At 37.6% G+C, this 24,246-nt stretch overlaps 1 protein-coding gene across 1 annotated transcript; it reads left to right on the forward strand.

The window, feature by feature from the left end:
• The first annotated feature begins 14,285 nt into the window (after positions 1-14,285).
• On the forward strand, positions 14,286-14,741 carry LOC147507541 (NAC domain-containing protein 41-like). Its single transcript, XM_086596315.1, has one exon. It carries the CDS (start codon positions 14,286-14,288, stop codon positions 14,739-14,741), a length of 456 nt encoding a protein of 151 aa, XP_086452441.1.
• Positions 14,742-24,246: the final 9,505 nt, after the last annotated feature.

Here is a 24,246-nt window from a genome sequence, read left to right on the forward strand (position 1 = left end):
TCATATTAGAGTGCCACATAGGAGAGAGAAAATCCTCTATTAGAGGTCTTTGCTTTAGTATATAGATAGTAGATATGGATGGACAGATGTAACATCCTTCATAACAAGCCTACACCTTCTCTGATCAGAATAAGAAAAGTCATAATAAATTTTTTTGATCAACTTATTATACCTAATCCAAACTCTAACAACCTGCTTTTGTCTCTACCTGTTAATTGGTTTCCACCTCCTCCTGAACATCTAAAGTTGAATGTAAATGCTAGTTTTCATAAAACAAATAAACAAGCAGGTTATGGGTATGTGTTGAGAGATGACAAAGGCAAATTGGTGGCTGCAGGAACAAGCACAAGCTGGTCTTCCAGTGCAGAAGAGTCGGACTGTCGAGGACTTCTCAGAGCCCTCAGTTGGTGCGCAAACAACCACTGCATAAAGCTTCAAGTGGAGTTGGATGCGAAAGCTGCAGTTGAATTTCTGGGAAACAAACCAACAAATCTTTCTTGGACAGCACTACAAATGATACTTTGGGATGTAGCAAAACTTTTTGAACTTTTTTGTTCTGTAGATATTACTTATGTACACAGAAGTGGAAACTTAGTTGCTCACAAGCTATCTGCTTTTGCTTCTAGAAATTCACAGTATAACAACTGAACACTCATCCCACTAAACAGAGAAGTGGACTATCAGTTTATTTTCCCTAGTATTCCTTGTCAGATAGTTTAAATATGGCTGAAACAAAGCCGGGAGCATGACAATGCAAATGTAATCCCTTCTTGATAGTAATAAAACAGATTTTGATTATGCAAAAAAAAAAAGGGCCGCTCAATCTGGAACCAGTTTGAATATTTTTTCTACGGATGGGCTAACGTGTTCTGAAGGAAATTTGAATAATGTCAGGATCACTCGGCATATCATGGTATCAACCGTACCTCAAATCTGGCACAAAAAGATAGGTCAGGGACTGGTGATAATGACATAAGGGTAGCTAGTCTTGCTCAGTTACATGGGTCGACTCCAAGGGCACTTGTTGAGGCCCCCAACATTCCCACGTCAAACTCCTTCGATGCATTTCACTTCACGTGTCCTGAAGTAGTAGTGGGTAGAACTAGAGATAACTTACGTCATTGGGCCAATAATAGTGAGCAGATGGATAATTTTAATGGGCCTACAGAATCAAATGTAGTTACATGTTGGTACTGGGGAAACAATATCTGAGCCATTGTTCTAAAAAACGCTAGGCACTAGTCGAGCGGTGGGAGAGTGCCTAGGCCGCGCTAGGCGGTTTTTTTTCCTAATATATATAGCAATACACACCTATACTACAAGAAATGAAGAAAATCATTTACCATAACTCAAAAAATAAACACAAACAAAGATACTTATTATAAAAATGCGTAATAATTGAAGAATATCAACTTCATATAAAAACATTTTCTTTGTTATAGTGGCATATAATTTACATTAGACTTTAGTGTTTTAAACTCATTCAAATCTTAAGTCTACACGGGCCTTTAATTTTTGACATTTAATCATTTAAAAAAAAATAAAAAATAAAAAATTGATTGGACCGCCTAGACCGCCTAATCGGTCTGCCTAGACCCGCCCAATCGGTTCACCAATTTTTTAAACGACTAGGGCCTAGGCGAGTCAGTTGGGCACTGCCTAGTGCCTAGAGACTGCCTAGGCAGCCGCCTAGACCGATTTTTAGAACAGTGTCTACAACAATTCAACAAATTATTAACTTCCTATAATGCTATAAGTGTATATAACCTTACTATCATGTGGGGAAAACTATAAAAGATTAACATTGAAAGTAAAAAATTATCTTGTTTTGTTTTTGTTTTTGTTTTTTTTAAGTGGAAATTTTATTGATAATGATAACGCATTTTATAAATAATTAGGACAAACATGCAACAAGCTGCGTGCAAATCCTTTATGATTTTTTTTTTTGTTTTTTGTTTTTTTTTTGGATTGGGGTCTAACGCTTGTTTAAGAATTGAGAGTGAAAGAAAGGAGGGAGAGTGTACGGGTTTGTTATGGGTGATTAGAATTATGGTTATTTAGCTTTTGGGCCCAATTATAATTGGATTGTTTGCGTTTGGTCACCAATTGATCGTTTATTAGACATTGGGCCAAAATTGACGGTGATCTGTCCATACTTTCTGAAATAACTAATTTACCCTTACACGTGATTAAAATGAACGGGCAGAGATCAATGTTATTTTGAGATCAACGACCAGCACGACTTTATATCCCGACCGTTTAGTTGTAACACGTGTTGTAATCTCTCACTACATATCCTATTAACGGGAAAAACACTCAGTTAACCGCTCTCTCACCCTAACCTCTTTCATCATCAGACAACACTCTCTCATTATCATCTTCAGACAACACTCTCTCATCATTTGCTCAACTCACTTTCTTCATATTTTCTTAAAATACCCAGACGAGCTTCTTAAAGTAACACATTTTGGAGTATCAATTCAAACCTTAGATTACTGGGTGGAAATAAACGTGGCAGCTTTGAGCACTTTATGATATGATATTTGGATTAAAGCTTAAGGAAAGTCAGTTTGTAAGTACAAACTTTTCACTTCATTGTTTAGTTTCGTTTGTTCAATTGTTTTTTTACAGTTTGCATGTTTTGAATATTTTTTTTTAAAAAAATCTACGTGGTTGACCAAACCTTAATTTGCTATTAAAAAAATTGGCCCTAACCTTAATTTTTTTTTAATAATAACATGTGGTCCCAAACCCAAATTTTGGAAACAAATAAATTGGTGTTTTTTACTAAAACTGGACACACTTTGAATTTGAATAATGTCAGATAGGTTCAAGTGAGACTCATATGTATTGTATGTGTTGTAAAGTAACTTGTTGCATATTGTCTCTCACAGACTTGTCTCTCTGTCACATTGTTGAATATAAAATGGGCAAAAGTAAAGGCAAGGGTGTTAGAAAGGGCAAGGGTCCATCACGAAGGAGGGGTGAGGATTATCCGCCCCATTTAATGGGTGTTTGTAGATTAGGGTATAACAATTATCCTGCTGATGAGGTTATGCTTGCTAGAGCTTATGTTGATGAGCATGGTGATGATGTTTCTCATCAGGAAGTCCATGAGCATCTTTCTGAATATAGGGACAAGAAAGAAGCACAAAGGGTGGCTGTAGGACTACCTCCATATTCATCATATGAGGAGGATTATTTCGAGGATGAGGAGGATTATTTTGAGGACTATTTTAGGAAAGGTAAGTGTAAGGGTAAGGCTAAAGGTGAGGGAAGTTCAAGTCAAACACATCTTGGACAAGAAAATCAAGCACAACCTAGGGTGGTTGTGCAAGCTTTACTGTGTCCTGAGGAGTATCAAGCTCTACAGACTGCACTCAAGGATAAGAGGAAGAAGTGATGACTTTAAAGCTTTATGTTATGACTGTTTCAATGTTATTATGTTATGTTTGGTTGTTAAGTATGTAAGGATGCTACTGTGTTATGTTTAGGTTGCTATATATGTTTGGTTGTTAAACTTATGTTTATGTTTTTTTATGAATGGTGCTATGGTTTTTATATGATGTTTCAATGTTTTGAAGTTTATGAAATGAAATGAAGTTATCATATGTTCTATGTCTTGATATCAGTTATTTACCCTTATTGTTATTCTATGGTTGTATCAGTTATGTGTACTTTGAGAGGTGATAGGATATTTAGGCTGCACTATGATAGTTTTTGGATGCCTTTTGCACCTGGCAAGCTTAGTTACTCTTACTATAGGGGTGTGGGGAGTTGTAACTATGAGGTGAATGGTGATGAGATGTGTTATCTTGATTTGCTTAAGGAGATACATAAGAATTTTGGGGATGAGAAACCAGTCTCATGTGTCCAATTCATTGCTAAGGGACATTTGACTTATTTTAGTAATGATAATGATATGTTGAAGATGTGGGATTTGATTAAACCTGAAAGGAATGGCTTGTATCATTTATTTGTCACATTGGCCACTTTAGAAGAAACCCTAATCCTAAGTAAAGGCCCTCCCAAAATTGTGTCCAATCAACAACAAAATAAAGCCCAGCCCAATCTGAATAAGCCCTTCAAGCCTCCAATATCCACAAACCAGTCTCCAATCCCAGCCACATCAAAACCAACAAACCCAATCAACCATGAAATAAGGAAATCACCTAGACTTAACCCAACAATCCCAACAACACCAAAAGTCAAAAAACAAAGGGTGGCTGAAGTTAGGAAATCACCTAGGCTTAACCATGTTCCTTCCAATACCCCCAACAACACCAAAAGCTTCAAACCCAATCAATGTTCAGCTAAGAAAGTCACCAAGACTTCATCCTACACCAACAGTACCTATGAAAACCAAGAAACTCTTGTTTGGGCATTTAGCTGAAGTTGTCTCTAAAGTTGAAGCTGAAGTTAGAGTGGAACCTCAACTTACTGCAAAGGATGTGATTAAGGATTGGACAACTGTGACTGATAGTGGTGTGGCATTTGAGGACTTGGTTGATAATGAAGTTGAAGATGGTGGAGCTAGTGAGGATGATGAGGTTGATATGTTTATACAAGTGGGAGTTGAGTATGGTCATAGTATTAAGCTGACTACTGGTTATATTAGTGAACCTTCATCTGATGAGGAAGATATTAATTTTATGCCTAACCCTAAAGACAATGTCAATGACAATGACAATGATGATGAAGTACATGATTTGGTGGATGAGCAATTGGATTTGGATGGGGATAATATTGATGAGGATGATGACATCACTTCTTTTGTGAAGTTACCAAAGAATTTGTATGCATATGAAGAACAAGAAAGAGTAGATGGAAATCCAAGCACAGAAACAAGATGGAAATTGCTGCCTAAAATGGAATGGAGAACATATAAAGAGTGTAGGGAGTTTATGAAAAACCTAGCAATATACCAAAAGTTTAGTTATGAACAAGTGAGAAATAATAAGAGTAGGATCCAATTAAAGTGTAAGGATAAAGAATGTGGTTGGAGGGTGTAATGTACTGTTATGAGTGACAAACACACTTTCAAGTTGAGGAACTTTGTGGAGACTCACACTTGTGAGGCTGATGAAAAAAAACAGAAATGCACAAGCAAAAGCAAAAGGTTTTCTAAGATCTCATCCACAGATGAGGCCCAAAGACTTAATGTTGGAAGTGCTGAACCAATTTGGGGTACAACTTTCTTATTAGACTGCTAGGAAGACTAAAGTTAGAGTGCTTGAGAGGATCAATGGTAACTATGAAGCTAGGTACTACAAGATAGCAGAACTTAGAGCACAAATACTTAAAAGGCTAGGAATGAAGGATCATTTTCAAAATGGTATAGGGATCAAGATGGTGAGTGTGTTGGTTTTTTCCTGGCCTATAAGGCATCACTTGATGGATTTGTTCAAGGATGTAGACCAGTTGTTGGTATGGATGGATGCTTTTTGAAAGGTAAATATGGGGGTTGTGTATTTAGTGTCATTGGGTTAGATGCACAAAATGGGCTCTTTCCTCTTGGTATATATATATATATGCAGGGGGGAAGATAAAAATACATGGAATGAATTCTTGAAAAATCTAAAACCACACTTGAACAAACACCCTGAGAATCTTACATTCATATCAGACAGATAAAAGGGACTTCTAGATGATGTTGATTCCAAATTTCCTTTTGCAAATCACAGGTACAACAAATTATGTTTTCTTATAATTATTTTTGTTATTATATCATATTTCAGTTGCATTTGACAAGAAGATTTTGTTTTAGGCACATGTATAAGAATTTTAAGAAAGATTTCAAGGGTGATTACTTGCAAAGTCTAAGTTGGGGTGCATCAAAGGCATACAAGGTACCTGAGCATGACTTGTTTATGGATCAGTTAGAGGAGGATGACCTAGAGGCAAAAGAGTGGTTAGAAAGAGAACCCAAGAGCTGCTGGGCTAGGGCACCTTTTGATGTTATAACAAACAATTTCAGTGAGTCATTTAACAACTGGATCCTAAAAATTAGGGATAAACCTTTAATTCAGTTTGTGGACAAATATAGTCTGGCAATTATGAGCTTATTGCATCAAAGAAGAGAGATTTCATGTGAGATGCCAGATAATGAGTTGATTTCAGCTATTACTGATGTCATTGCAAGACTTGAGAAGAAGCACACCAGATATAAGGTTTCAGGAGTGTCACTCATTGCCTATTGTGCCATCAACATCAAAAGTGAAAAAAAATTTGTAGTGGACTTGTCTAAACAAGAATGTCAGTGCATTGTTTGGCAAATGACTGGGCTTCCATGTGTGCATGCTATAGTTGTGATCAGATCATTGAGGCCAGGAAAAGAAAGTTGGACAAGGCAAATTTTTACTATTAACCTTTAAATGATAGGATATTGATATGCTAATGTATTCTAAACCCTAAGTATAACAATTGAAATTTGAATGTAAACAGGTATTGTAGTCCATACTATCATGTCAATGCATTCAGAGCAACTTATGCTGGTTTTATATTTCCATTTGATAATGAGGAGGATTGGGGCAAGGTAAATTGCTTTTAACTTGTGCAAGTTGTTATATGAACTGGTTAGGTTACTTATAAGGGTTTGACTTGTGCATTGTTTAATGTTAATGATAGGTTCAACCAGAAAACCATGTAGACCCTCCACCACTTGAGAGGCATCCAGGTAGGCCTAGAAAATAGAGAATAAGAGCTGATGATGAAGAGAAGGCGACAAGTAACAGAAAGTGCAAGAAATGTCATAAGCCAGGGCACAATAGGAGGACATATCCACTAGGAAAGGGTGAAGGTAGGAAATCCAAAAAATCAAAGCAATCAACTGAAGACAATGAAGCCAATGAAGTTGAGCCTCAAAATGTGGACAACAATGAAGGTGAACCTCAAGTTGAGAATGTGGACAACAATGAAAGTGAACCTCAAGTGAATGATATACCTAGAGCAACTAGAGGTGGTGGCAGAAGATGTAGGGATCACAATGTCAATGTGCATGAAGTAGTGAATGAACCTGATCGAAGTTTAGGAAGTTGTGAATGATATCCCTAGAGCAACTAGAGGTGGTAGAGCTGGTGGTACAACTGAGACTACAAATGTCCAGACTGAAAACCCAATAAGATATAGTACAAGAGGTGATGCAGGCAGAGGAGGTGGTAGAGGCTTGGGCTGGTGGTTAGGTGAATATTCACAACCACCCTCCACACTAGGACAATCAACACCTTGCCCTGTGTTCAGTAAGTCTCTTACTCATTCCCAACCCAAGTAGTGGATGTCTTGCTTAGTTGAGATACTCTGTTTATTAGGCAATGATATGTTTTTGGTTTGTCATTTCATTTTGATGGTGGAGATAGACTGACTGTTGAATTTGTTGATGATGGCATGTTAAAGCATTTTGGTGGTATTTTGTTGGTTGTTTACAAACTTAAGCATCTGTGGCTTTGTTTGAATGAATGAATGAAGACTAAACATGTTTTTTGAAGTTTTGTAATGACTGTAACTTCCACACAGATGATAGGCGCACGCCTGTACACTACTTCAACACATATAGAGTACTGATTACTGATAGGGTTATATACTAAAAGCATTACTTTTATATTAACTCTAATTCTTTATATTTTGAATGCGAATCATATGGCCAAATGTTATGCATATTATATATGTTATTAGTTATATGCATGTGTCTAATACTTTATGTTGTAGATGATATAGTATGAACACACAGAAGATCATATCATCAGTACCTTATAAAGTATAAGTAATCGTTTACAACCTAAATGGATTTGGACAAACCATTGGTACGGTTGTAGTATAATCTGGTATTAGTCTATCTTGACTATAGGATTACACTAGTACACTTTGTGTGTATTGAACAGGACCAAGTGAGGTTGTTTCTTCATATACTGATAATATAAGAGAACAAACACCTCTGTTATTATGGATGTTTGTCCTCTTAATCCGGATATAATAACGGGCACTTATGTGCATTGTATATTACTTTATATCATCAATGAGTGAGATTCATTTGTGAATCAACAAACTTGATGAATTGGGTAATGACATTGTATGTAAGGTGTGCTGTTGATTATAGAAAGAATCCGTGGCCCGCAGGAAATCAAGTTGATGATGTCCCCTTGAGGAGCTCAAAAAGATTGTCATGTAAACCCTGTAGGTGGATTTATTCCGACATGACAATGAGGTTGAGTGGTACTACTCAAGGACATAAGAAGTTGATTAATGTAGTTGTCAGTAACTTGACTTAATCAACGGACATTCGATATCTTAAACACAAGGAGATCAACGAGCATATAATATGGAGCCCATAAACGCTGACACGTAATTTGGGATTAGGGCGGTAGTGCAACAATAGCCTTTAGTGGAATAAGCCATTTGTTGACGAACTTAGGTCATGTGTTCTGGGCGAACATGGGAAGCCCAAGCCCGTCAGGAGGTCCAACCCTAATTTCTCCTCATGGTCCCTGTTGTAGCCTATAAATAGAATACTCTTTCTCTTGGCCGAAAATCATTATTCATTGTTTAGAAAAAGAGGCAAGAAAAGTAAATTTGAATTTGTTTATGATCTTGAGAGAAAGAAAGGGATTAGTAGATTGTTGTCCACACAACGTCTAATCTATTCTAAAGAATACAACAGAAAATCAAGGGGTTGATTGTTGATTCAGATTCATAGCTTGAATTCTCAGAGATTAGATCTAAACCGATTCTCAAAGGTATGTTTCCACTCACAAATCGTGGACACCCATTAATTCCGCTGTGCGTGGTGTTCGTGGTTTGTAGAAATTGTCATCTTGAAATAACGGTTCCTACAATTACATCCTCTCAGTCTCTCACACTCTCTCACAGTCACACAGTGAGTAACACCATCTGCACTAGTAGGTAGATGACATTGTTCACATAGGAGACAACCCCTGCAGATAGGAGATTCTTCCTTGCATATTTAACAGACTAGTGCAATCACCTCTTTGTTTGAGTAAATCTCCTGCACAGCACCACAACCATTCCTTGAGCACCTAAGAAACTTTTTCTCTAGGGTTCCAGTCTCATTGTACTCTATAACAACACGCATAAAGTCACAACAGTATGCTTTAGGGCAGTGAAGACCTATGTGAGAGCATGTTGAAGCATAATGCCCTTCTTCCTTATTAAACTGGCAGACCTAAAAAAAAAAAACTAGATGCTTATATTAGTGGTTAGTGCCAACATTTATCTACCATATTAGGGATTAGTCCTAATAAAGATAGTTTATTTTGCGTTTGGGCCAACTGAACTGCCATTATAGAAGTTAAAGCTCCAACATGTCAAGAGGTGTGAAACATACCTTTGGAGAAGAGACGAACAATTTCACAACTTCCACCCATTATTTGTTGTAAAAATTGAAGAAGTTGTAAATTGGATAACTGTGAATGGAGGCTCTCATAGTGGAATGTTCTCATAATATAAAGAGAGTGAAGATGAGTGAAGAAGACAACTTCTAACGGCTATTTAATTGGGACCGTTAGATTATATCTCAGATTTGACCGTTATTTTGATGATATTTGAAAAGTCTCGAGATAAACACGTGCAAGAGTGTTTTAGGCATTACATAAAAGTTGTTTTTGGGCCCAACAGTCGAGTCATGGAAAACACAGAGTCAACACAGTCAACTGTCAATTTTGGCCCAATGTCTAATAAACGATCAATTGGTGACCAAACGCAAATAATCTAATTATAATTGGGCCCAAAAGCTAAATAACCCTTAGAATTATACAAACTGACTGGTTGGGCTTTGAGCCTTTTGCTATTTATTTTAGTCTCATTAACCCATCAAACATTCAAAGACACATTTGTCCATCTTTAATGGTTTTGGACTCAAAATAAATGATAAATGATAATTTTGTAAGAGCAAAAAAAGAAGTAAAAAAAAATGTTGGTTTATTGGAATGTTTTTTATTAGTTTTTTTTTTCATACTATTTTTTTTGTTGATTATATTCTCACTATAGTTATAGTTGTGAAAATTTGGGGGTGCAGTAATAGAAGTTTGCTAAAATAATTGGGGGGGGGGGGGTCCTTATAGTTGGCAATTAGTTATGTGGTAGTGGAGCTCTTGCACGTCTTCCGATACCGTCGTGTTTTGGTGATGATGGCGATGAAAAGAAACTGAGGGCAACACACCCCATTTTACTTCCTCTCGAAGACTCATCGCAGCCGCCGCAAACCACTTAGATCGGAGATGAAGACCATAAAAGATTAATGTGGGACGAACGGTTTAACGACATATTTAGAAACGATTCTAAAATGTAAGTGATGATTTGTTTTTCATATTTATTAATCAGCATAGAACACATTGTTTTTGGTCCATGCGAGCTTACATGATGTCTCGGGGCATAACTGAAAAATCTGAAATAGTGGTGTTTGTTTATGAGAACCATCTGAATTAAGTAGGACATGTTCATACGCATATGTATATTTGGAAGTAATGGTGATATCAGGGTATCACCAATGCAGGCCCTCAAAATAGAGGGCCACGTCAGCTTTTCAAGGTGTGTTTAGAGGAGACAAGGGACACAGAGAATCTTTATATTTTGGTTTATACAATGCAGACCTTTATATTCAATGGTAAATCTAGCATAAGCTTTCAACTAATATAAAACTAGTATAGTGGAAGTGTGTTTGACTTGTGACCTCCATGTTCTAGGTTTGAGTCATGTGGTAGCAATCCTCCGAAATTCATTTCCTCTTTTAAATTTGGTCTAAAAAAATTTAAAATATTGAAAAAGTTGGAAAAAGTTGTTGAAGTGGGGGTTCGAACACTGAATACTTCAATGGAAATCCTTATGGGCTGTATTTGCGAAACGGATCGGGTCCTTTAAAATTGTGACAAAAATAAAGACATATTTCCAGGATGGTATCTATAAAGGCCCATATAGGGGCTGCATTGGAAACCCATTTCTGTATTGGTCCCTCAAATCTTTTTACTAATTTAAAAATTCTGACCCTGAGCTACAGTCCCGCGACAGTAGTATAATATTTGTTTATTCGGTGATTTGTGACTCTTGGTCACATTTTTTATGACAGTTTTGTACATGTTATTTTTCTATATTTACTATAGTACCCTTTATGTCTTAATCATTTATTTTGGACATAAAAACATGTGCGTCAGCACATGCATCAAGCTAGTTTAAAGATAGAGGGGCTTATAAAGGCCCCATTGGTGATGCCCTTAGGTCCGCAAAAATGTAATGACCAACTTCACAATTTTTCCCGTTTGCCTAACCATGTAAGTGCTAAAAATCGGTCTGATTGCTTCCCAGGTACAACCAATTGATATATGAAACTCAATGAGCTGTGTAAGGGAGTAATATTCTCATTGAGGAATATTAATCACGCATTAAGCATAAGCAGAGATCGTAGTGAACTCATATCATTGACCTCCAAGGTCGATTTGTAAGCAAATCGCTTCATGTAGGTGGTACACTTCAGCTTGCTCCAGAATACCTCAAGTCGAATAGACGACCTCAAGCAGAACGCTTTGAGTGATGACACCATCCCCTATCCCGATGTAATCATTACCAGAGCCATACCTGTACTTCCAATCACCGTGATATATGAGCTACTGCACCCACTCCCAATCATCACACCATTCCTACCAAAACCAACCTAACACTCATTCTTAATCTCCACCCTACATATGTACATGTCAGTGCACATGTCTCGTGGATCTACACCTCCCTATGTCTATAAATACCACCTACATGAACTACGTAAGACCTGATTCTTCTCTCCCCCCAGAATCAAGAGAAGATACGTAGGCAGTTCGCTCATCAACGAACTTAGTCTTTACCATATTCAACCCCCATTCCCCCTCCAACCTCATATGTAAAGGTGAACTAAAACACTCCTTTACATTGGCACCGTATGTGGTCTCGATTACTTCCCATCATACCTCTCAAATCTGGGCTGGTTGAACCGCTTTGGAACCTCGGACTTCCAGATCGCATCTGCCAATGGGTTGTGGTTCATCCCCGCCACCACTTGGTTCACCGCTCCACCTACGTCCTTGGCTTGCTCCAGATTTGCCTTCAGGTAACTGGCAATCATTTTCCTAACTTGCTCCTTCGTGAGCCCAACCCCACATTATCCACTAGATTCGGCCTCTCCTCCTCTTTCTCCTACTCTGACTCCTCTCTCTCAGATTCCTCTATGGTCTCCTTCTCCCTCTGAAGTCCGTCATTCTCTTCCCTCAATCTTGCTATTTCCTCATGCAACAACCTTGTTCCCTCTGAAACCGACGCTGTGGTCTCTTCCCCGCCTTGTTCTCCCCTGTCACTCCTCACTGACTCCCCCTCTGCAACCACCACCTTTCTCGGACTTCCTACTCCTCTCTTCACCCTTGTCGACATCTCTCTAGTTGCTTTGATCTGGCCTCACAGACAGCGCCAAATGTTGTATCCCTAACTATCTCCTCCCCTTTTTTCTCTTTTTTCTCCCTCTTATCTTCCTCAGTCTCGCCTCCTTTTTTCTTTTTCTCCTCCTCCCTTTCTCTTTCTCCACTATTCATTATATACCCCCTTCCCCTTCATCCTAGCCCTCCACCTATCCCCTAATCCCAGGGTCTCCCTTTTCCCATGTGTAGGGCAGCAGCAGCGCACACATGGGTCTGCGGAGGTACCCAGTGCCAAGCGGGTTCACCGCATACATTACCGCGGTTCCACCATCCCCTGATCCTTTACTCCCTCCTTAGCCTTGCCCCCTAGTCAATCCGTTGTTCACTTTCAAAGGTCGCTGATCGTGCCACTACATAATCTACTGTCACACAAATAATAGAAGGGAACTAAATATGAAAAAACAACAAATTGTAATGATAAACTACAGCATCCCAAAGCGATTCTCATTAGATACAACTTAAACATAACATTAAAGGATATACTCGAAGTCCTGTTATATAAGAATAACTCTGTTTCACTACCCTCCTACTACACATTTCTAAAAAATCCTTAGGGCGTGTATGATATTATGTTTTAATCGACTAATTTACCAAAAATCCAAAATCAGATATTAGTCTCAAATGCAGTAAAGTATGATAATATCATGTCTCTAATTACAGACCTCATCAACCTTAATTTTACTGATTCCACTAAAAAGGTCATAGCCCGAATTGATATGGTGCAGTTCCCTGTCCGTTTTCTTTCATCAGTTTCTTAAACTTTGTATCATGTAGTTTTAATCTGTTTTCTCTTCCTTTCTTTATAGAATTGGTGGATCTGGTGTAAAACCCTATTCAATGCCATCATACCACTCTCAGATTTGCGTTATAGATTATAATGTAAAATAATCATGCAGAACATTATAACAGTAAGTAATCCAATCAACATAGCTATCTTTCAAGCATAAGTACTGAAGCCCAGTGTAAAAGGATTTTTTTAAAAATAAAGATGAATCACAGTCAATACTAACGCAACATTGCAAACCATTGCACGAGACCAACAAGTAAACAGAGTATCCTCAGAATCTGTATCATATAGATATTCAACCAAACCATGAAGGTTTTTCAAGCACAATGCCGATTTTCCTAGGAACGCTTGGCTGAAAAGTAATTAAACTTGGTGTCCGAATTGGATAAGTGAAATGGTGGTTGCATAGAATATGGTTCTGATGAGGAGTTCGATCAATATTAATCAAATGGATGTCGAGGACAACAATGTAATGATGAGAAACTAATCAGATGGATCGAAAAGACACCAAAATATTTGGGAATAACAAGATACGTTTAGTCACCAATGGGGATAGAGATGAAACGACCATTAGTAATTCGGTTCAAATGAGGAGTTCGATCAATATTCATGTTGAGAGACTTAATCAAATGGATCAAAAGGACAACAATATAACGATGAGAAACCAATCAGATGGATCAATAGGACACCGACACATCTGGGAATCACAAGAAATGGAGATCAAACGGCCATTAGTAATTGCTCGGAGAAGTAGTGGATATTGGTTTGATGAATCTAGCTCAGCTGAAACTAAGAGTTTACATTAAGTAGGACTCCAAGTACAAACTATTCTCCGATACCTGTTCTAACTAGAACCTGTAGAAATGCCGACATCACCATCTCAAGTGTACGTCTATAAATATAAGACCACCTTTCTTACAAAAGCATCTACAAGCTAGCTAGGTTTAAACACAAAGAAAATTATTTGCATTAAGTTGAAGGCGGATTGAAGAAGAAGAAGTCAGAGTTGTTTGCTAGTCTAGAAAAAAAAAGTGATATTTTGTTTACAAGTAAAGATGATCTCCGTGGGATTTCGTTTTGCTCCTACTGACGTCGATCTCATATGTTACCTATGGGAGAAAATCTATGACGAAGGTCCACGAGGGATAATGAAGAACATCATTGTGGAACGTGATCTTTATGGAAGTGAATCGCCAAGGGATATATTCAATGGGACTACGACGACTGAGTTATATTTTTTTACAGTTCCCAAGAAGAAATTTGATCATGGAGTGAGAATGGATAGAACCGTCGGCACAAAAGGAACGTGGACAACACAGAACAATGGCAAATCAGAAGGAGGGTGCAAAATCCCGGCGATTTATGACCCTATAGATAACTCTGAAATAGGGAATCAGAAAAATTTGAGTTTTACGCCAAAAGGCGAGAAAGCAAAGATGGCGAATGGTAAGAAAGAAAGTTGGGTAATTGTATTACCAGATATTACAACCACTAAGATCCTATGTAAATAGTACCAACTCTTAGATTCAATGTATTAGTCTTTTCTTTTCTCTCTCTTCTCTCCCCTTTTTCTTCTCTTTCTTTATGGAGTCTTCTTCTTTATATCTCTCTCCTTTCTAACCTCTTCTTGTGGTTCGTTGATCTCTCTTTCATCTAGCGGTCCATCTCTCTCCACGTGCTGCGTCGGTTTCATTGCTATTAGGGTTCTATGGAATATGATCCACTATTGCATGTCTTCTCCCTCTTATACCGCATCTGGCCCACTTGCCACTAATAACCCCCCATGTCATGAATATGACCTATACAGATGCCCTCTCTCGGTCCCATTGAAAGTCAGCAGTCCAGATGATGATCCACGGATATACAACGGGACCGAGAATCCACTTTTCCATTTCCATTTCCTTTTGTGGTATACCGCTCTTCTTTATACTGTCTTGTCTCTTTCTTTTCTTGGCACGTGTTCTGTTTTTATTTCCACGTGGGAGAGGCACACGTGCATTGAACCTGTCTTTTCAAATTTCGAGGCTCCCACGCATCACCTTCTGATAAAACATAAGAAGCATAGTCTTACCTACGAAATAAAGCGATGAAACTTACAAACGCAAGTAAAACTAAAACTATCTTATGTGCCTATATTTTATCAAAGATTTCTACTCTCAATCCTATGAGATATAGTGGAGTAGAGTGATTCGTTCCACTCCTAGTCCTTCCGCATGCAATGTTCTCACGTGTAAGTACTCTCTACTTAAAGTCTAATGAGAGATTTACGAAAAAAGGCATCTAGACTACGATGCAACTACCCACGAAATGCAACTAGTCGACTATGTGGATAACTAAGGGAATGCTACGTTGATTCGATGATAAGGAGTTAGAGGGGGATTGATTCCACCTTAACTCGACTTAATCCTATTAACGACAAATCGTCAAGTAATCGAATTGATTCGCTTCGGAACAATTGGTTCTTCCTAATCCCTAATTACACATGGCATTTCTACCAATTAATAATTAGCATGTGAACGATTAAACCCATTCTCATAGTGAACTAAACGCGTTTCTAGAGTGGAAAGGAAATTACGAATTTAATCTACGTTAGTCGGAATCAAGCTTTCATCAAGGCTTCTCAACCCCCTCTAATGGAGGTTTAGCCGAGAATCATTACGCAATCATTTCCGAGTAAATTTAAACTAAACATGATATAAATAATTGAAATTTACCTAATTAAACAATAATGAAATCTAATTTAATGACTACAATGCAATAAGGACAGGAATTGAAATTAGATCTAGAAATGGAAATGACAAAAATCGAAGTTGGTAGAAATACTACTTTATTGATCTAATCAAAATGAAGAACAAGATTCAAGGGTTTAATCTAATACAATAGTTGGATTTGAAACTACACTTAATCAAAAACAATTAAATAAAACTAGATCTAGAAGCTATTATAATGGCTACTTTCTATTCTAAGCTACCTTTATTTTCTAACCTAAAAATCTACCATTACAAAGAGCTAAGCTTTTGTTTTTATACATTCAGATCCAAAAATCGTGCATGGGCTTGGAGCCATGTTTTGGGCCAGAGAATCAGGCCCAAAATCCAATACTTTCAGTCCAAAAAGGCCTCTTCAGCTGCAGTTGACTTCGACAGACTTTTCGTCCACTTCTGCTCCTCTGATTAGGCCAAGTATTGGACCATTGGAAAGCTCTTTCCGAGCCGGTCGTTTTGACGTAAGGTAGGCCCAATTACGAGGTCTGAGTCCAAAGATACGGCCTTCGGAAGTTCTGCTGACTTTGTGTGCTGTTTCTGCCTGCGTCAACTTTTCAGCTTTTGACCGGGCTTTTAGAAAGGCTTTGTCTTCTCGAAACTTGGCCTTTAATCATGGAACTCCTTAGTAACCGACCTTTGCTTCTTTATCTCACTAAAGTGGCACATTTCTGCACATAATGGACTTTGAAACCTGAAATGCATAAAAACACGTGAATCGTTTAACTCTTAATTATTACTCACATAATTAGTCTAAAGGTATGTCCATTCTGATGGTTAAAACTACAGTTTTGGGCTCTTATAAAACCACCCCAAACAGCATTTTGCTTGTCCTCAAGCAAAGATGAGAAATTAGAATAAGTGACCAAAAAAAAAAAGAGTTCTAACTACTCGTTTATTGAGTCGCGATTGCATTGACCATATGCAACAAGGCCTTAAACCACTAGGAATTCCCTAGTGGGCCGAGTTATAGTCTCGAGAGTTTTTTCCAGATGAAGGTACTCACAAACTTCATCTATACTACAACGACTAAGAAATAAAACTATTGTTTCCATATTCATGCTCCAAACTATCTATACATTTCACTAGCTATGAACAAGAATAACCAAGTCAAAACCCTAAGCTAATATATGCATAATAATCAATCATCTATAATAAACATATATACAATGAGTAATACTATGAAATGCAATAGCAGTCCGTTTCTGAAACTTCGAATAGCCCCCAAGTAGGTTCTCACAATAATAGTCAAGATACAACACTTTGATTTTTCCACTCAAGTTTTCATTTACTCTAGTGCTAGCAGTGGGCACACTTTACCTTACAATCTCAATGACAACAAGGAAGCGGAGTCGATCAAACACATCGCCACTTACTATCACACTAACCTATTCCTAATCGAGCTAGAGGTCTTTATTAGGTGTTGCATGGGATTAGGAGATGGTTTAAGAAGGAAGGAAATGGATATTCAAAAGGACAAGTCTGAGATAATAGCGTCTTCATATTATGTAACTTAGAGAAAACCTTGTTATTTTCTTTTGCTTCTATACTTTGTTTCCATCCTTAGCCATATATATTTTTTTTCTTTTCTCTTTTTTTTTTCTTTACTTTGGCTTTTGACTCCCTTTTATTCTATTTTTTTTTTGGAGTTTTTATTTTATTTCTAGTTTTATTTTTCTTTTCTTGGGATGGAAACTTCTTTTCTTTATTTTCTGAAGCAATTAACTAACTTTTGTTTACACAGGTTTTTCTCTTCTTCTTTCTTCCTCATTCTATTCTCAGACTTATTCTAAATTGGGTAGGTTGATTTATTTATTTATATATATTTATTTATTATGTTTTTGTTTTGTAACAGGGTAGAGGGATTGTGGTTTATGAAAGGCTAAAGAAAGGCTCAGAGGGGCGACTAGCGGAAAATAATTCATAGGTTTGAATTTCTGGCTATATCGATCCAAAGAGGGCCTAAATTCTCGCTTAGGATATGGTTTAGTGATCAAGCAAGTGGACATGTGATATCTCTATCCGGATTTTACTTCTCCCTTGTGTCATTTCTCAATTGTTTCGCTCATATAAAGGCTTTAGGCTATATTCTCACAGGATTTGTAGAATAAGTACTCTAGCCTAGATTTCAGAAACTTACTGCTAACAATCATAGATACTCATGTAATATATTTATAGATAGATGCAAAGATTATTACCTATATATTAACCTAAGTTTCTAACAATTATTCCGATGCAAAAGCTATTGAGACTTCTAGATTGTTAAGAGCATGGAGAAAGAAAACAATACCAATATTCCTAAGTGTATAAAGCATAACTTATTTATTTATATTTTTGAATTTTTAAAATTTTAACTAGAAAACAAATGCATATTATATCTATCTATATCCTAACAGATGCCTTAATTACCCGTGTTTCTATGGTCCCCCCCCCCCCCCAAAAAAAGCATGCTTTGTCCCTCAAAGCATTTAAATAAAGAGGGTAGGAAAAAATACCATTGAAGCCGCGTGAAATTCGGAACATCTATAAAACAAAGTTAGAACGCACTAATATAGGAAATAAAAACCCACACAACTCTATAACGAAGTTCTACCCATTATGGGGTTAACAAGAATGAAATTGCTTGGGACATAAGCAGACACTAACTAGAATGAAAACTTACCTTATCCCCCCGCATTACTCATCATCTTACTCATCCTCTTCTTCCATAAAGAAGTGAGGTTCCTTCGCGTCCTGCCATGCCATGATAATTTGCTAGGCTTCCCGCCATTTATCATATATGATTGCTAACCTATTAAGAGCCACTTGGTCTGACGGGGTGTAGGGTGCAACCAGATAAGGTTGTATCCTCCACCCTTTGCCAAGTCACCGCATTTAAAAGATCGAATAATACTATTGGTGGGTCATACGATTAATAATCGTAATCCAATCCGTGGAAGCGTGTACAAAAAAGAAAGAAACATAGCATAATACGAAAACTAGAACGGGCATAAGAAGGTACTTATGCCTCATGCTATGGGATCGAGCTAAACTAGACATCAAGGTTCGGGAAGGTCATGACACATACGTCCCGTGGCTAAAGCAAGGGAAAACGCGCAAGTGGCATCATTCACGTAAGAAAAATGCCATTCCCTAAAATGTTTAGCATGATCCAAAACATAACAGTTCCTATGTTCATGGACAAAGCTACCAAAGGCGACGTTATATTCCCCTTTGGTCCTCAATACGAAAAATGCCCGCCATACGACTCATGCAAAATTCATAAGTGTAGACATACATATTATCGACCCAATAGCACCATGGGTCTTGTATTTCAAATGGGCATAGCTTGATCCCAAGAAGAAATGCTAGCAAGAACCTGGTAATTTCCGTTGGTTCATTATCAATATTGATGGAGAACAAGTGTTCTCCATCCGGTCTTTCAAAGAAAAAAATGCAGTTATCATAAAAATAAGATGCTAGTGTTGGAGAATAAAGTGCATCCGGTCTTACCATAAGCGGCTCCGTACCAACGAATGTGATCGCCTCCGCCTAAAACCAAGCACCATAAGTAGTGCTTTGGAACAAATCTTCAAAGACTGTTCCGGTATCAATGTTGGAGACGCTATCTCAAAATTACGCTTTGGAATAGCTGCGAATGATCCGATACTACGCTAAAAACCGGAAATTTTCTGTCCACGGAAGTCGTAGCGAAAGCCTGAAGAAAGTGAAATTTCCGGTGTTTGAGCTGGTCGGCCCAGCTTTTGCCGAAAGGCCTTCTCGACAAAAAACTCAGAAAAATATACAGAAGCGCGAAAAGCGCCTCCTGTAGAAGGCGAGCGCCGGAGTTCATGCGTAAACTTCGGAAAATGAGCCGAAACGAGGGAATCGCAGGAGTGAAAGGTGAGTGATGGAATGTATTGGGGATTTAAATGTGATGTGGTGGTGTGATTTTAATAGATCGGTTGAAGCAACCAGTGGTGGTGGTGGAGTGGTGGCGCGGCAGCACCAAAATTTTGAATTTTCGGTGGTTTTTAGTGATAAAAATCGGTGGAGGTTGTGGTGGGTGGTGTTCGGAATCGATTTGGGTTGGGATTTGATTAGGGGCGTGGGTAAATTTTTGTTTTCTTTTTATTTTGATTTTGTTTTTTAGGTTTTGGAGCTTGGTCGTTAATGGCGGATGGAGAAGAAAACGATGAACTGATGGTGAAGGTGAAGGGCTTCTTGTTGTCGGTGGATTGAGTTGGGCCCAAGCCCAAAATCGAAATTTGTGATTTTTTTTCGATTTTTCGCGAAACTTCAAATCAAAATTGCCGCTTCGTTAATGGTCCGATTTTTGCGAATGAGATATGGAAATGATCAGGAGAGAATTTCCAATCCACTGATCTATAAAACACTCTATTCCGACCGTGGATGACATATAAGATAGTGGAAAATGTCTCTAAGTGCGTGCATGACGTACGTTATACGAACAATTGAACTCTAAATTCATGTATTATGTCAACCCGAATCGTAATACAATAAAACGGCCTAAACAACTTTAATGGGACATAAATATTTAGTACGGAACACGAACACCCCACCCCCAAACAATTTTTTTACAACGAAGCTTAGAAAATTTGTTTTTTGCAGTGGGTCTTTTAAAGTCAGATTCCCGAGACTTCCTATATTACTATGTTTATTCTTTAATATATATATATATATATATATATATATATATATATATATATATATATATATATATATATATATATATATATTTTTTTTAATTTTAAAAAGAAAACAATTACAAGGACATAATTCACCCCATGAGAAACATGACTCAAAAATCCGAGAAAACATGCAAGAGTGGAAAAACGTGAATTATGCAAACCGTGGACTTAGGATCCGGTACTTACAGCCACACACTCCATAGGGAGGGCCCGTTACCTTAATGGTGCACTTACCAATATATGGAAATGAAAGGAAATGCACCAAACACAAAAGTTGAGTCGCTTATAGTCGATACTCGAGACTTTATCTAGACGTATGTATGAACATGCAGTTTATCATATATCAACAACCGAAATAGTTGTGGATCATTCCATAAATAAATATCACAGAAAACATATCCAAACACAATCAAGCACCAAGATTTCCTATGGCTCAACCTAGTGAAATGAAAGCGAAGTCGGATAACCCTATTATGTAACCTATCATGCACCTTATTTTTCATTTTTGAATGAGTGGGTGTGCTAGTAAATAAGTGTGGAAAAGGGAATGGTTGTGAAGAATATGGTGGATACGGATAAGTTGTAGAAAGACAGCCTGTAAACAATGAGGATGTGGTTTTAGCACAAAACACATTCATTGTGTGTGTAGGGACTATCTCAATTCTGAAAATGAAGGTGTCAAATGGTTTGTCCTTCTGAAGTAGTTGTTTACTAGGTGGATTTAAAAAATTATGGAGCACAGAAGAAACAACAGGATCGAGTGCAAACTCAAGATTCCTTTGAAAGGGTGGAAGGAGGGGAATCGAGGTGGATGTTGTGCAAAGTAGTTCTTGATAGGGTGATTCATCACCTGCTCGAAGAAACTCATCGAATTGCTCCTCCAGATTGGTCATATCCTCGTTACTATGATAGTCTTCTACATCTTTGAGAAAGTCATCTATCTCCTCCTCATCCGTAATATGTGTATCGACTAATGTAGGGATGGAAATGTTGGAGTCTGAACTTCCAAAGGAAAGAAATTTGGGCATATGATTATCAGGGAACGTGTTGTTGAAATAATCTCGAGCAACGCTCTCGATCATGCTAACCTCTCCATCCATAGACGAATCGGGTAACTGTGTCTTTGTTTTAAAAACATTGACTTCAACAGCAAGATGGCCAAAAGACATGGACATTGAACCATCGCGGCAATTAATGAGCACATTGGCAGTTGCCAGAAAAGGTCGCCCTAAGATGATCGGGACAGAGTCATTAACGACTTCTGTGTTGAGGATGACAAAATCAGCCGGATAGTAAAAATCCTGAATTTTTACCAGAACATTTTCGATGACACCCTTAGGATACTTAATAGACCGATCAGCTAATTGCAACGTCATTCTAGTGGGTTGCATCTCGTCTAGACATATTTGTCTATACAAATAAAATGGGAGTAAGTTGACACTAGCCCCCAAGTCTAGTAACGCGGTCGTCGTATGATAAAAGTGACTTTTGAATATAGTCTTACCTACGAAATAAAGCGATGAACTCTAAACGCAAGTAAAACTAAACTTGATCTTTTGGGTCTATGTTTTATCAAAGATTCTACTCTCAATCCTATGAGATATAGTGGAGTAGAGTGATTCGTTCCACTCTTAGTCATTCCGCATGCTATGTTCTCAAGTGTAAGTACTCTTAACTCTAAAGTCTAATGAGAGATTTACGAAAAAGGCAACTAGACTAAGATGCAACTACCCACAAAATGCAACTAGTCGACTATGGGAATAACTAAGGGAATGCTACGTTGATTCGATGATAAGGAGTTAGAGGGGATTGATTCCACCTTAACTTCGACTTAATCAGATATCCATTTAATCGTCGTAATCCGAATTGAACTGCTTCGCAGAACAATTGGTTACTCCTAATCCCTAATTACACATGGCATTCCTACCAATTCATAACTAGCATGTGAACGATTAAACCCATTCTCATGGTGAACTAATCGCTTCTAGAGTGGAAATGAATTTACGACGACTCTACGATAATCGGAATCAAGCTTTCATCAAGGCTTCTCAACCCCCTCTAATGGAGGTTTAGCTGAGAATCATTACGCAATCATTTCCAATTAAATTAAAACTAAACATAATATAAAGAATTAAAATTTACTTAATTAAACAATAATGAAATCTAATTTAATGACTCAAATGAAATAAGGACAGGAATTGAAATTAGATCTAGAAATGGAAATGACAAAAATTGAAATTGATAAAAATGCTACTTTTATGATCTAATCAAAATGAAGAACAAGATTCAAAGGTTTTATCTAATACAATGAATTGAAACTAATTAAACTAAGTTCTAAAACTAATTAATGGAGGCTAACTAATCTAGGTCTAACTATCTACCATTAACTATATACTTTAACAAAGAATTAAGCTTTTGTTTTTATACATTCAGATCCAAAAATCGTGCATGGGCTTGGAGCCATGTTTTGGGCCAGAGAATCAGGCCCAAAACCCAATTCTTTCAGTCCAAAAAGGCCTCTTCAGCTGCAGTTGGCTTCAACATACTTTTTGTCTACTGTTGCTCCTCTGATTGGATCAAGGCTTAGACCATTGGAAACCTCTTTCCGAGCCGGTCGTTTTGACATAAGTTAGGCCCCATTCCGAGGTCTGAGTCCAAAGATATGGCCTTCGGAAGTTCTACTGACTTTGTGTGCTGTTTTTGCCCGCGTTGACTTTTCAGCTTTTGACCGGGCTTTTGGAAAGGCTTTGTCTTCTAGAAACTTGGCCTTTAATCACGGAACTCCTTAGTAACCGACCTCTGCTTCTTTATCTCGCTAAAGTGGCACATTTCTGCACATAATGGACTTTGAAGCCTGAAATGCATAAAAACACGTAATCAGTGTTAACTCTTAATTATTACTCACATAATTGGTCTAAAGGTATGTCTGTTACAGGGTTAAAACTACAGTTTTGGGCTCTTATCAAACCACCCCCAAACAGCATTTTGCTTGTTCTCAAGCAAAGATGAGAAATTAGAATAAGTGACCAAAAATGGAGTCCTAACTACTCTCGTTTTCTTTGAAAAGGCGATTGCATTGACCATATACGAACAAGGCCTTAAACCACTAGGAATTCCCCTAGTGGACGAAGTTATAGCCTCGTGAGAGTTTTCCAAAGAAGGTACTCACAAACTTCATCTATACTACAACGACTAAGAAATAAAACTATTGTTTCCTTATTCATGCTCCAAACTATCTATACATCTCACTAGCTATGAACAAGAATAACCAAGTCAAAAACCTAAACTAATATATGCATAATAATCAATCATCTATAATAAATATATATACAATGAGTAATACTATGAAATGTCCGCAGGTCCGCTTTAAAACTCTAATAACGCCCCCAAGTAGGTTCTCACAATAATAGTCAAGATACAACACTCGATTTTTCCACTCCAAGTTTAAGCTACTCTAAGTAGCATGGGCACACTTTACCTTACAATCTCAATGACAACAAGGAAGCCGGAGTCGATCAAACACATCTACCACTTACTATCATACTAGCCTATTCCTAATTGAG

The sequence above is a fragment of the Coptis chinensis genome, chromosome 3 (assembly GCF_015680905.1).
Source record: "Coptis chinensis isolate HL-2020 chromosome 3, ASM1568090v1, whole genome shotgun sequence".
Lineage (NCBI taxonomy): Eukaryota > Viridiplantae > Streptophyta > Magnoliopsida > Ranunculales > Ranunculaceae > Coptis > Coptis chinensis.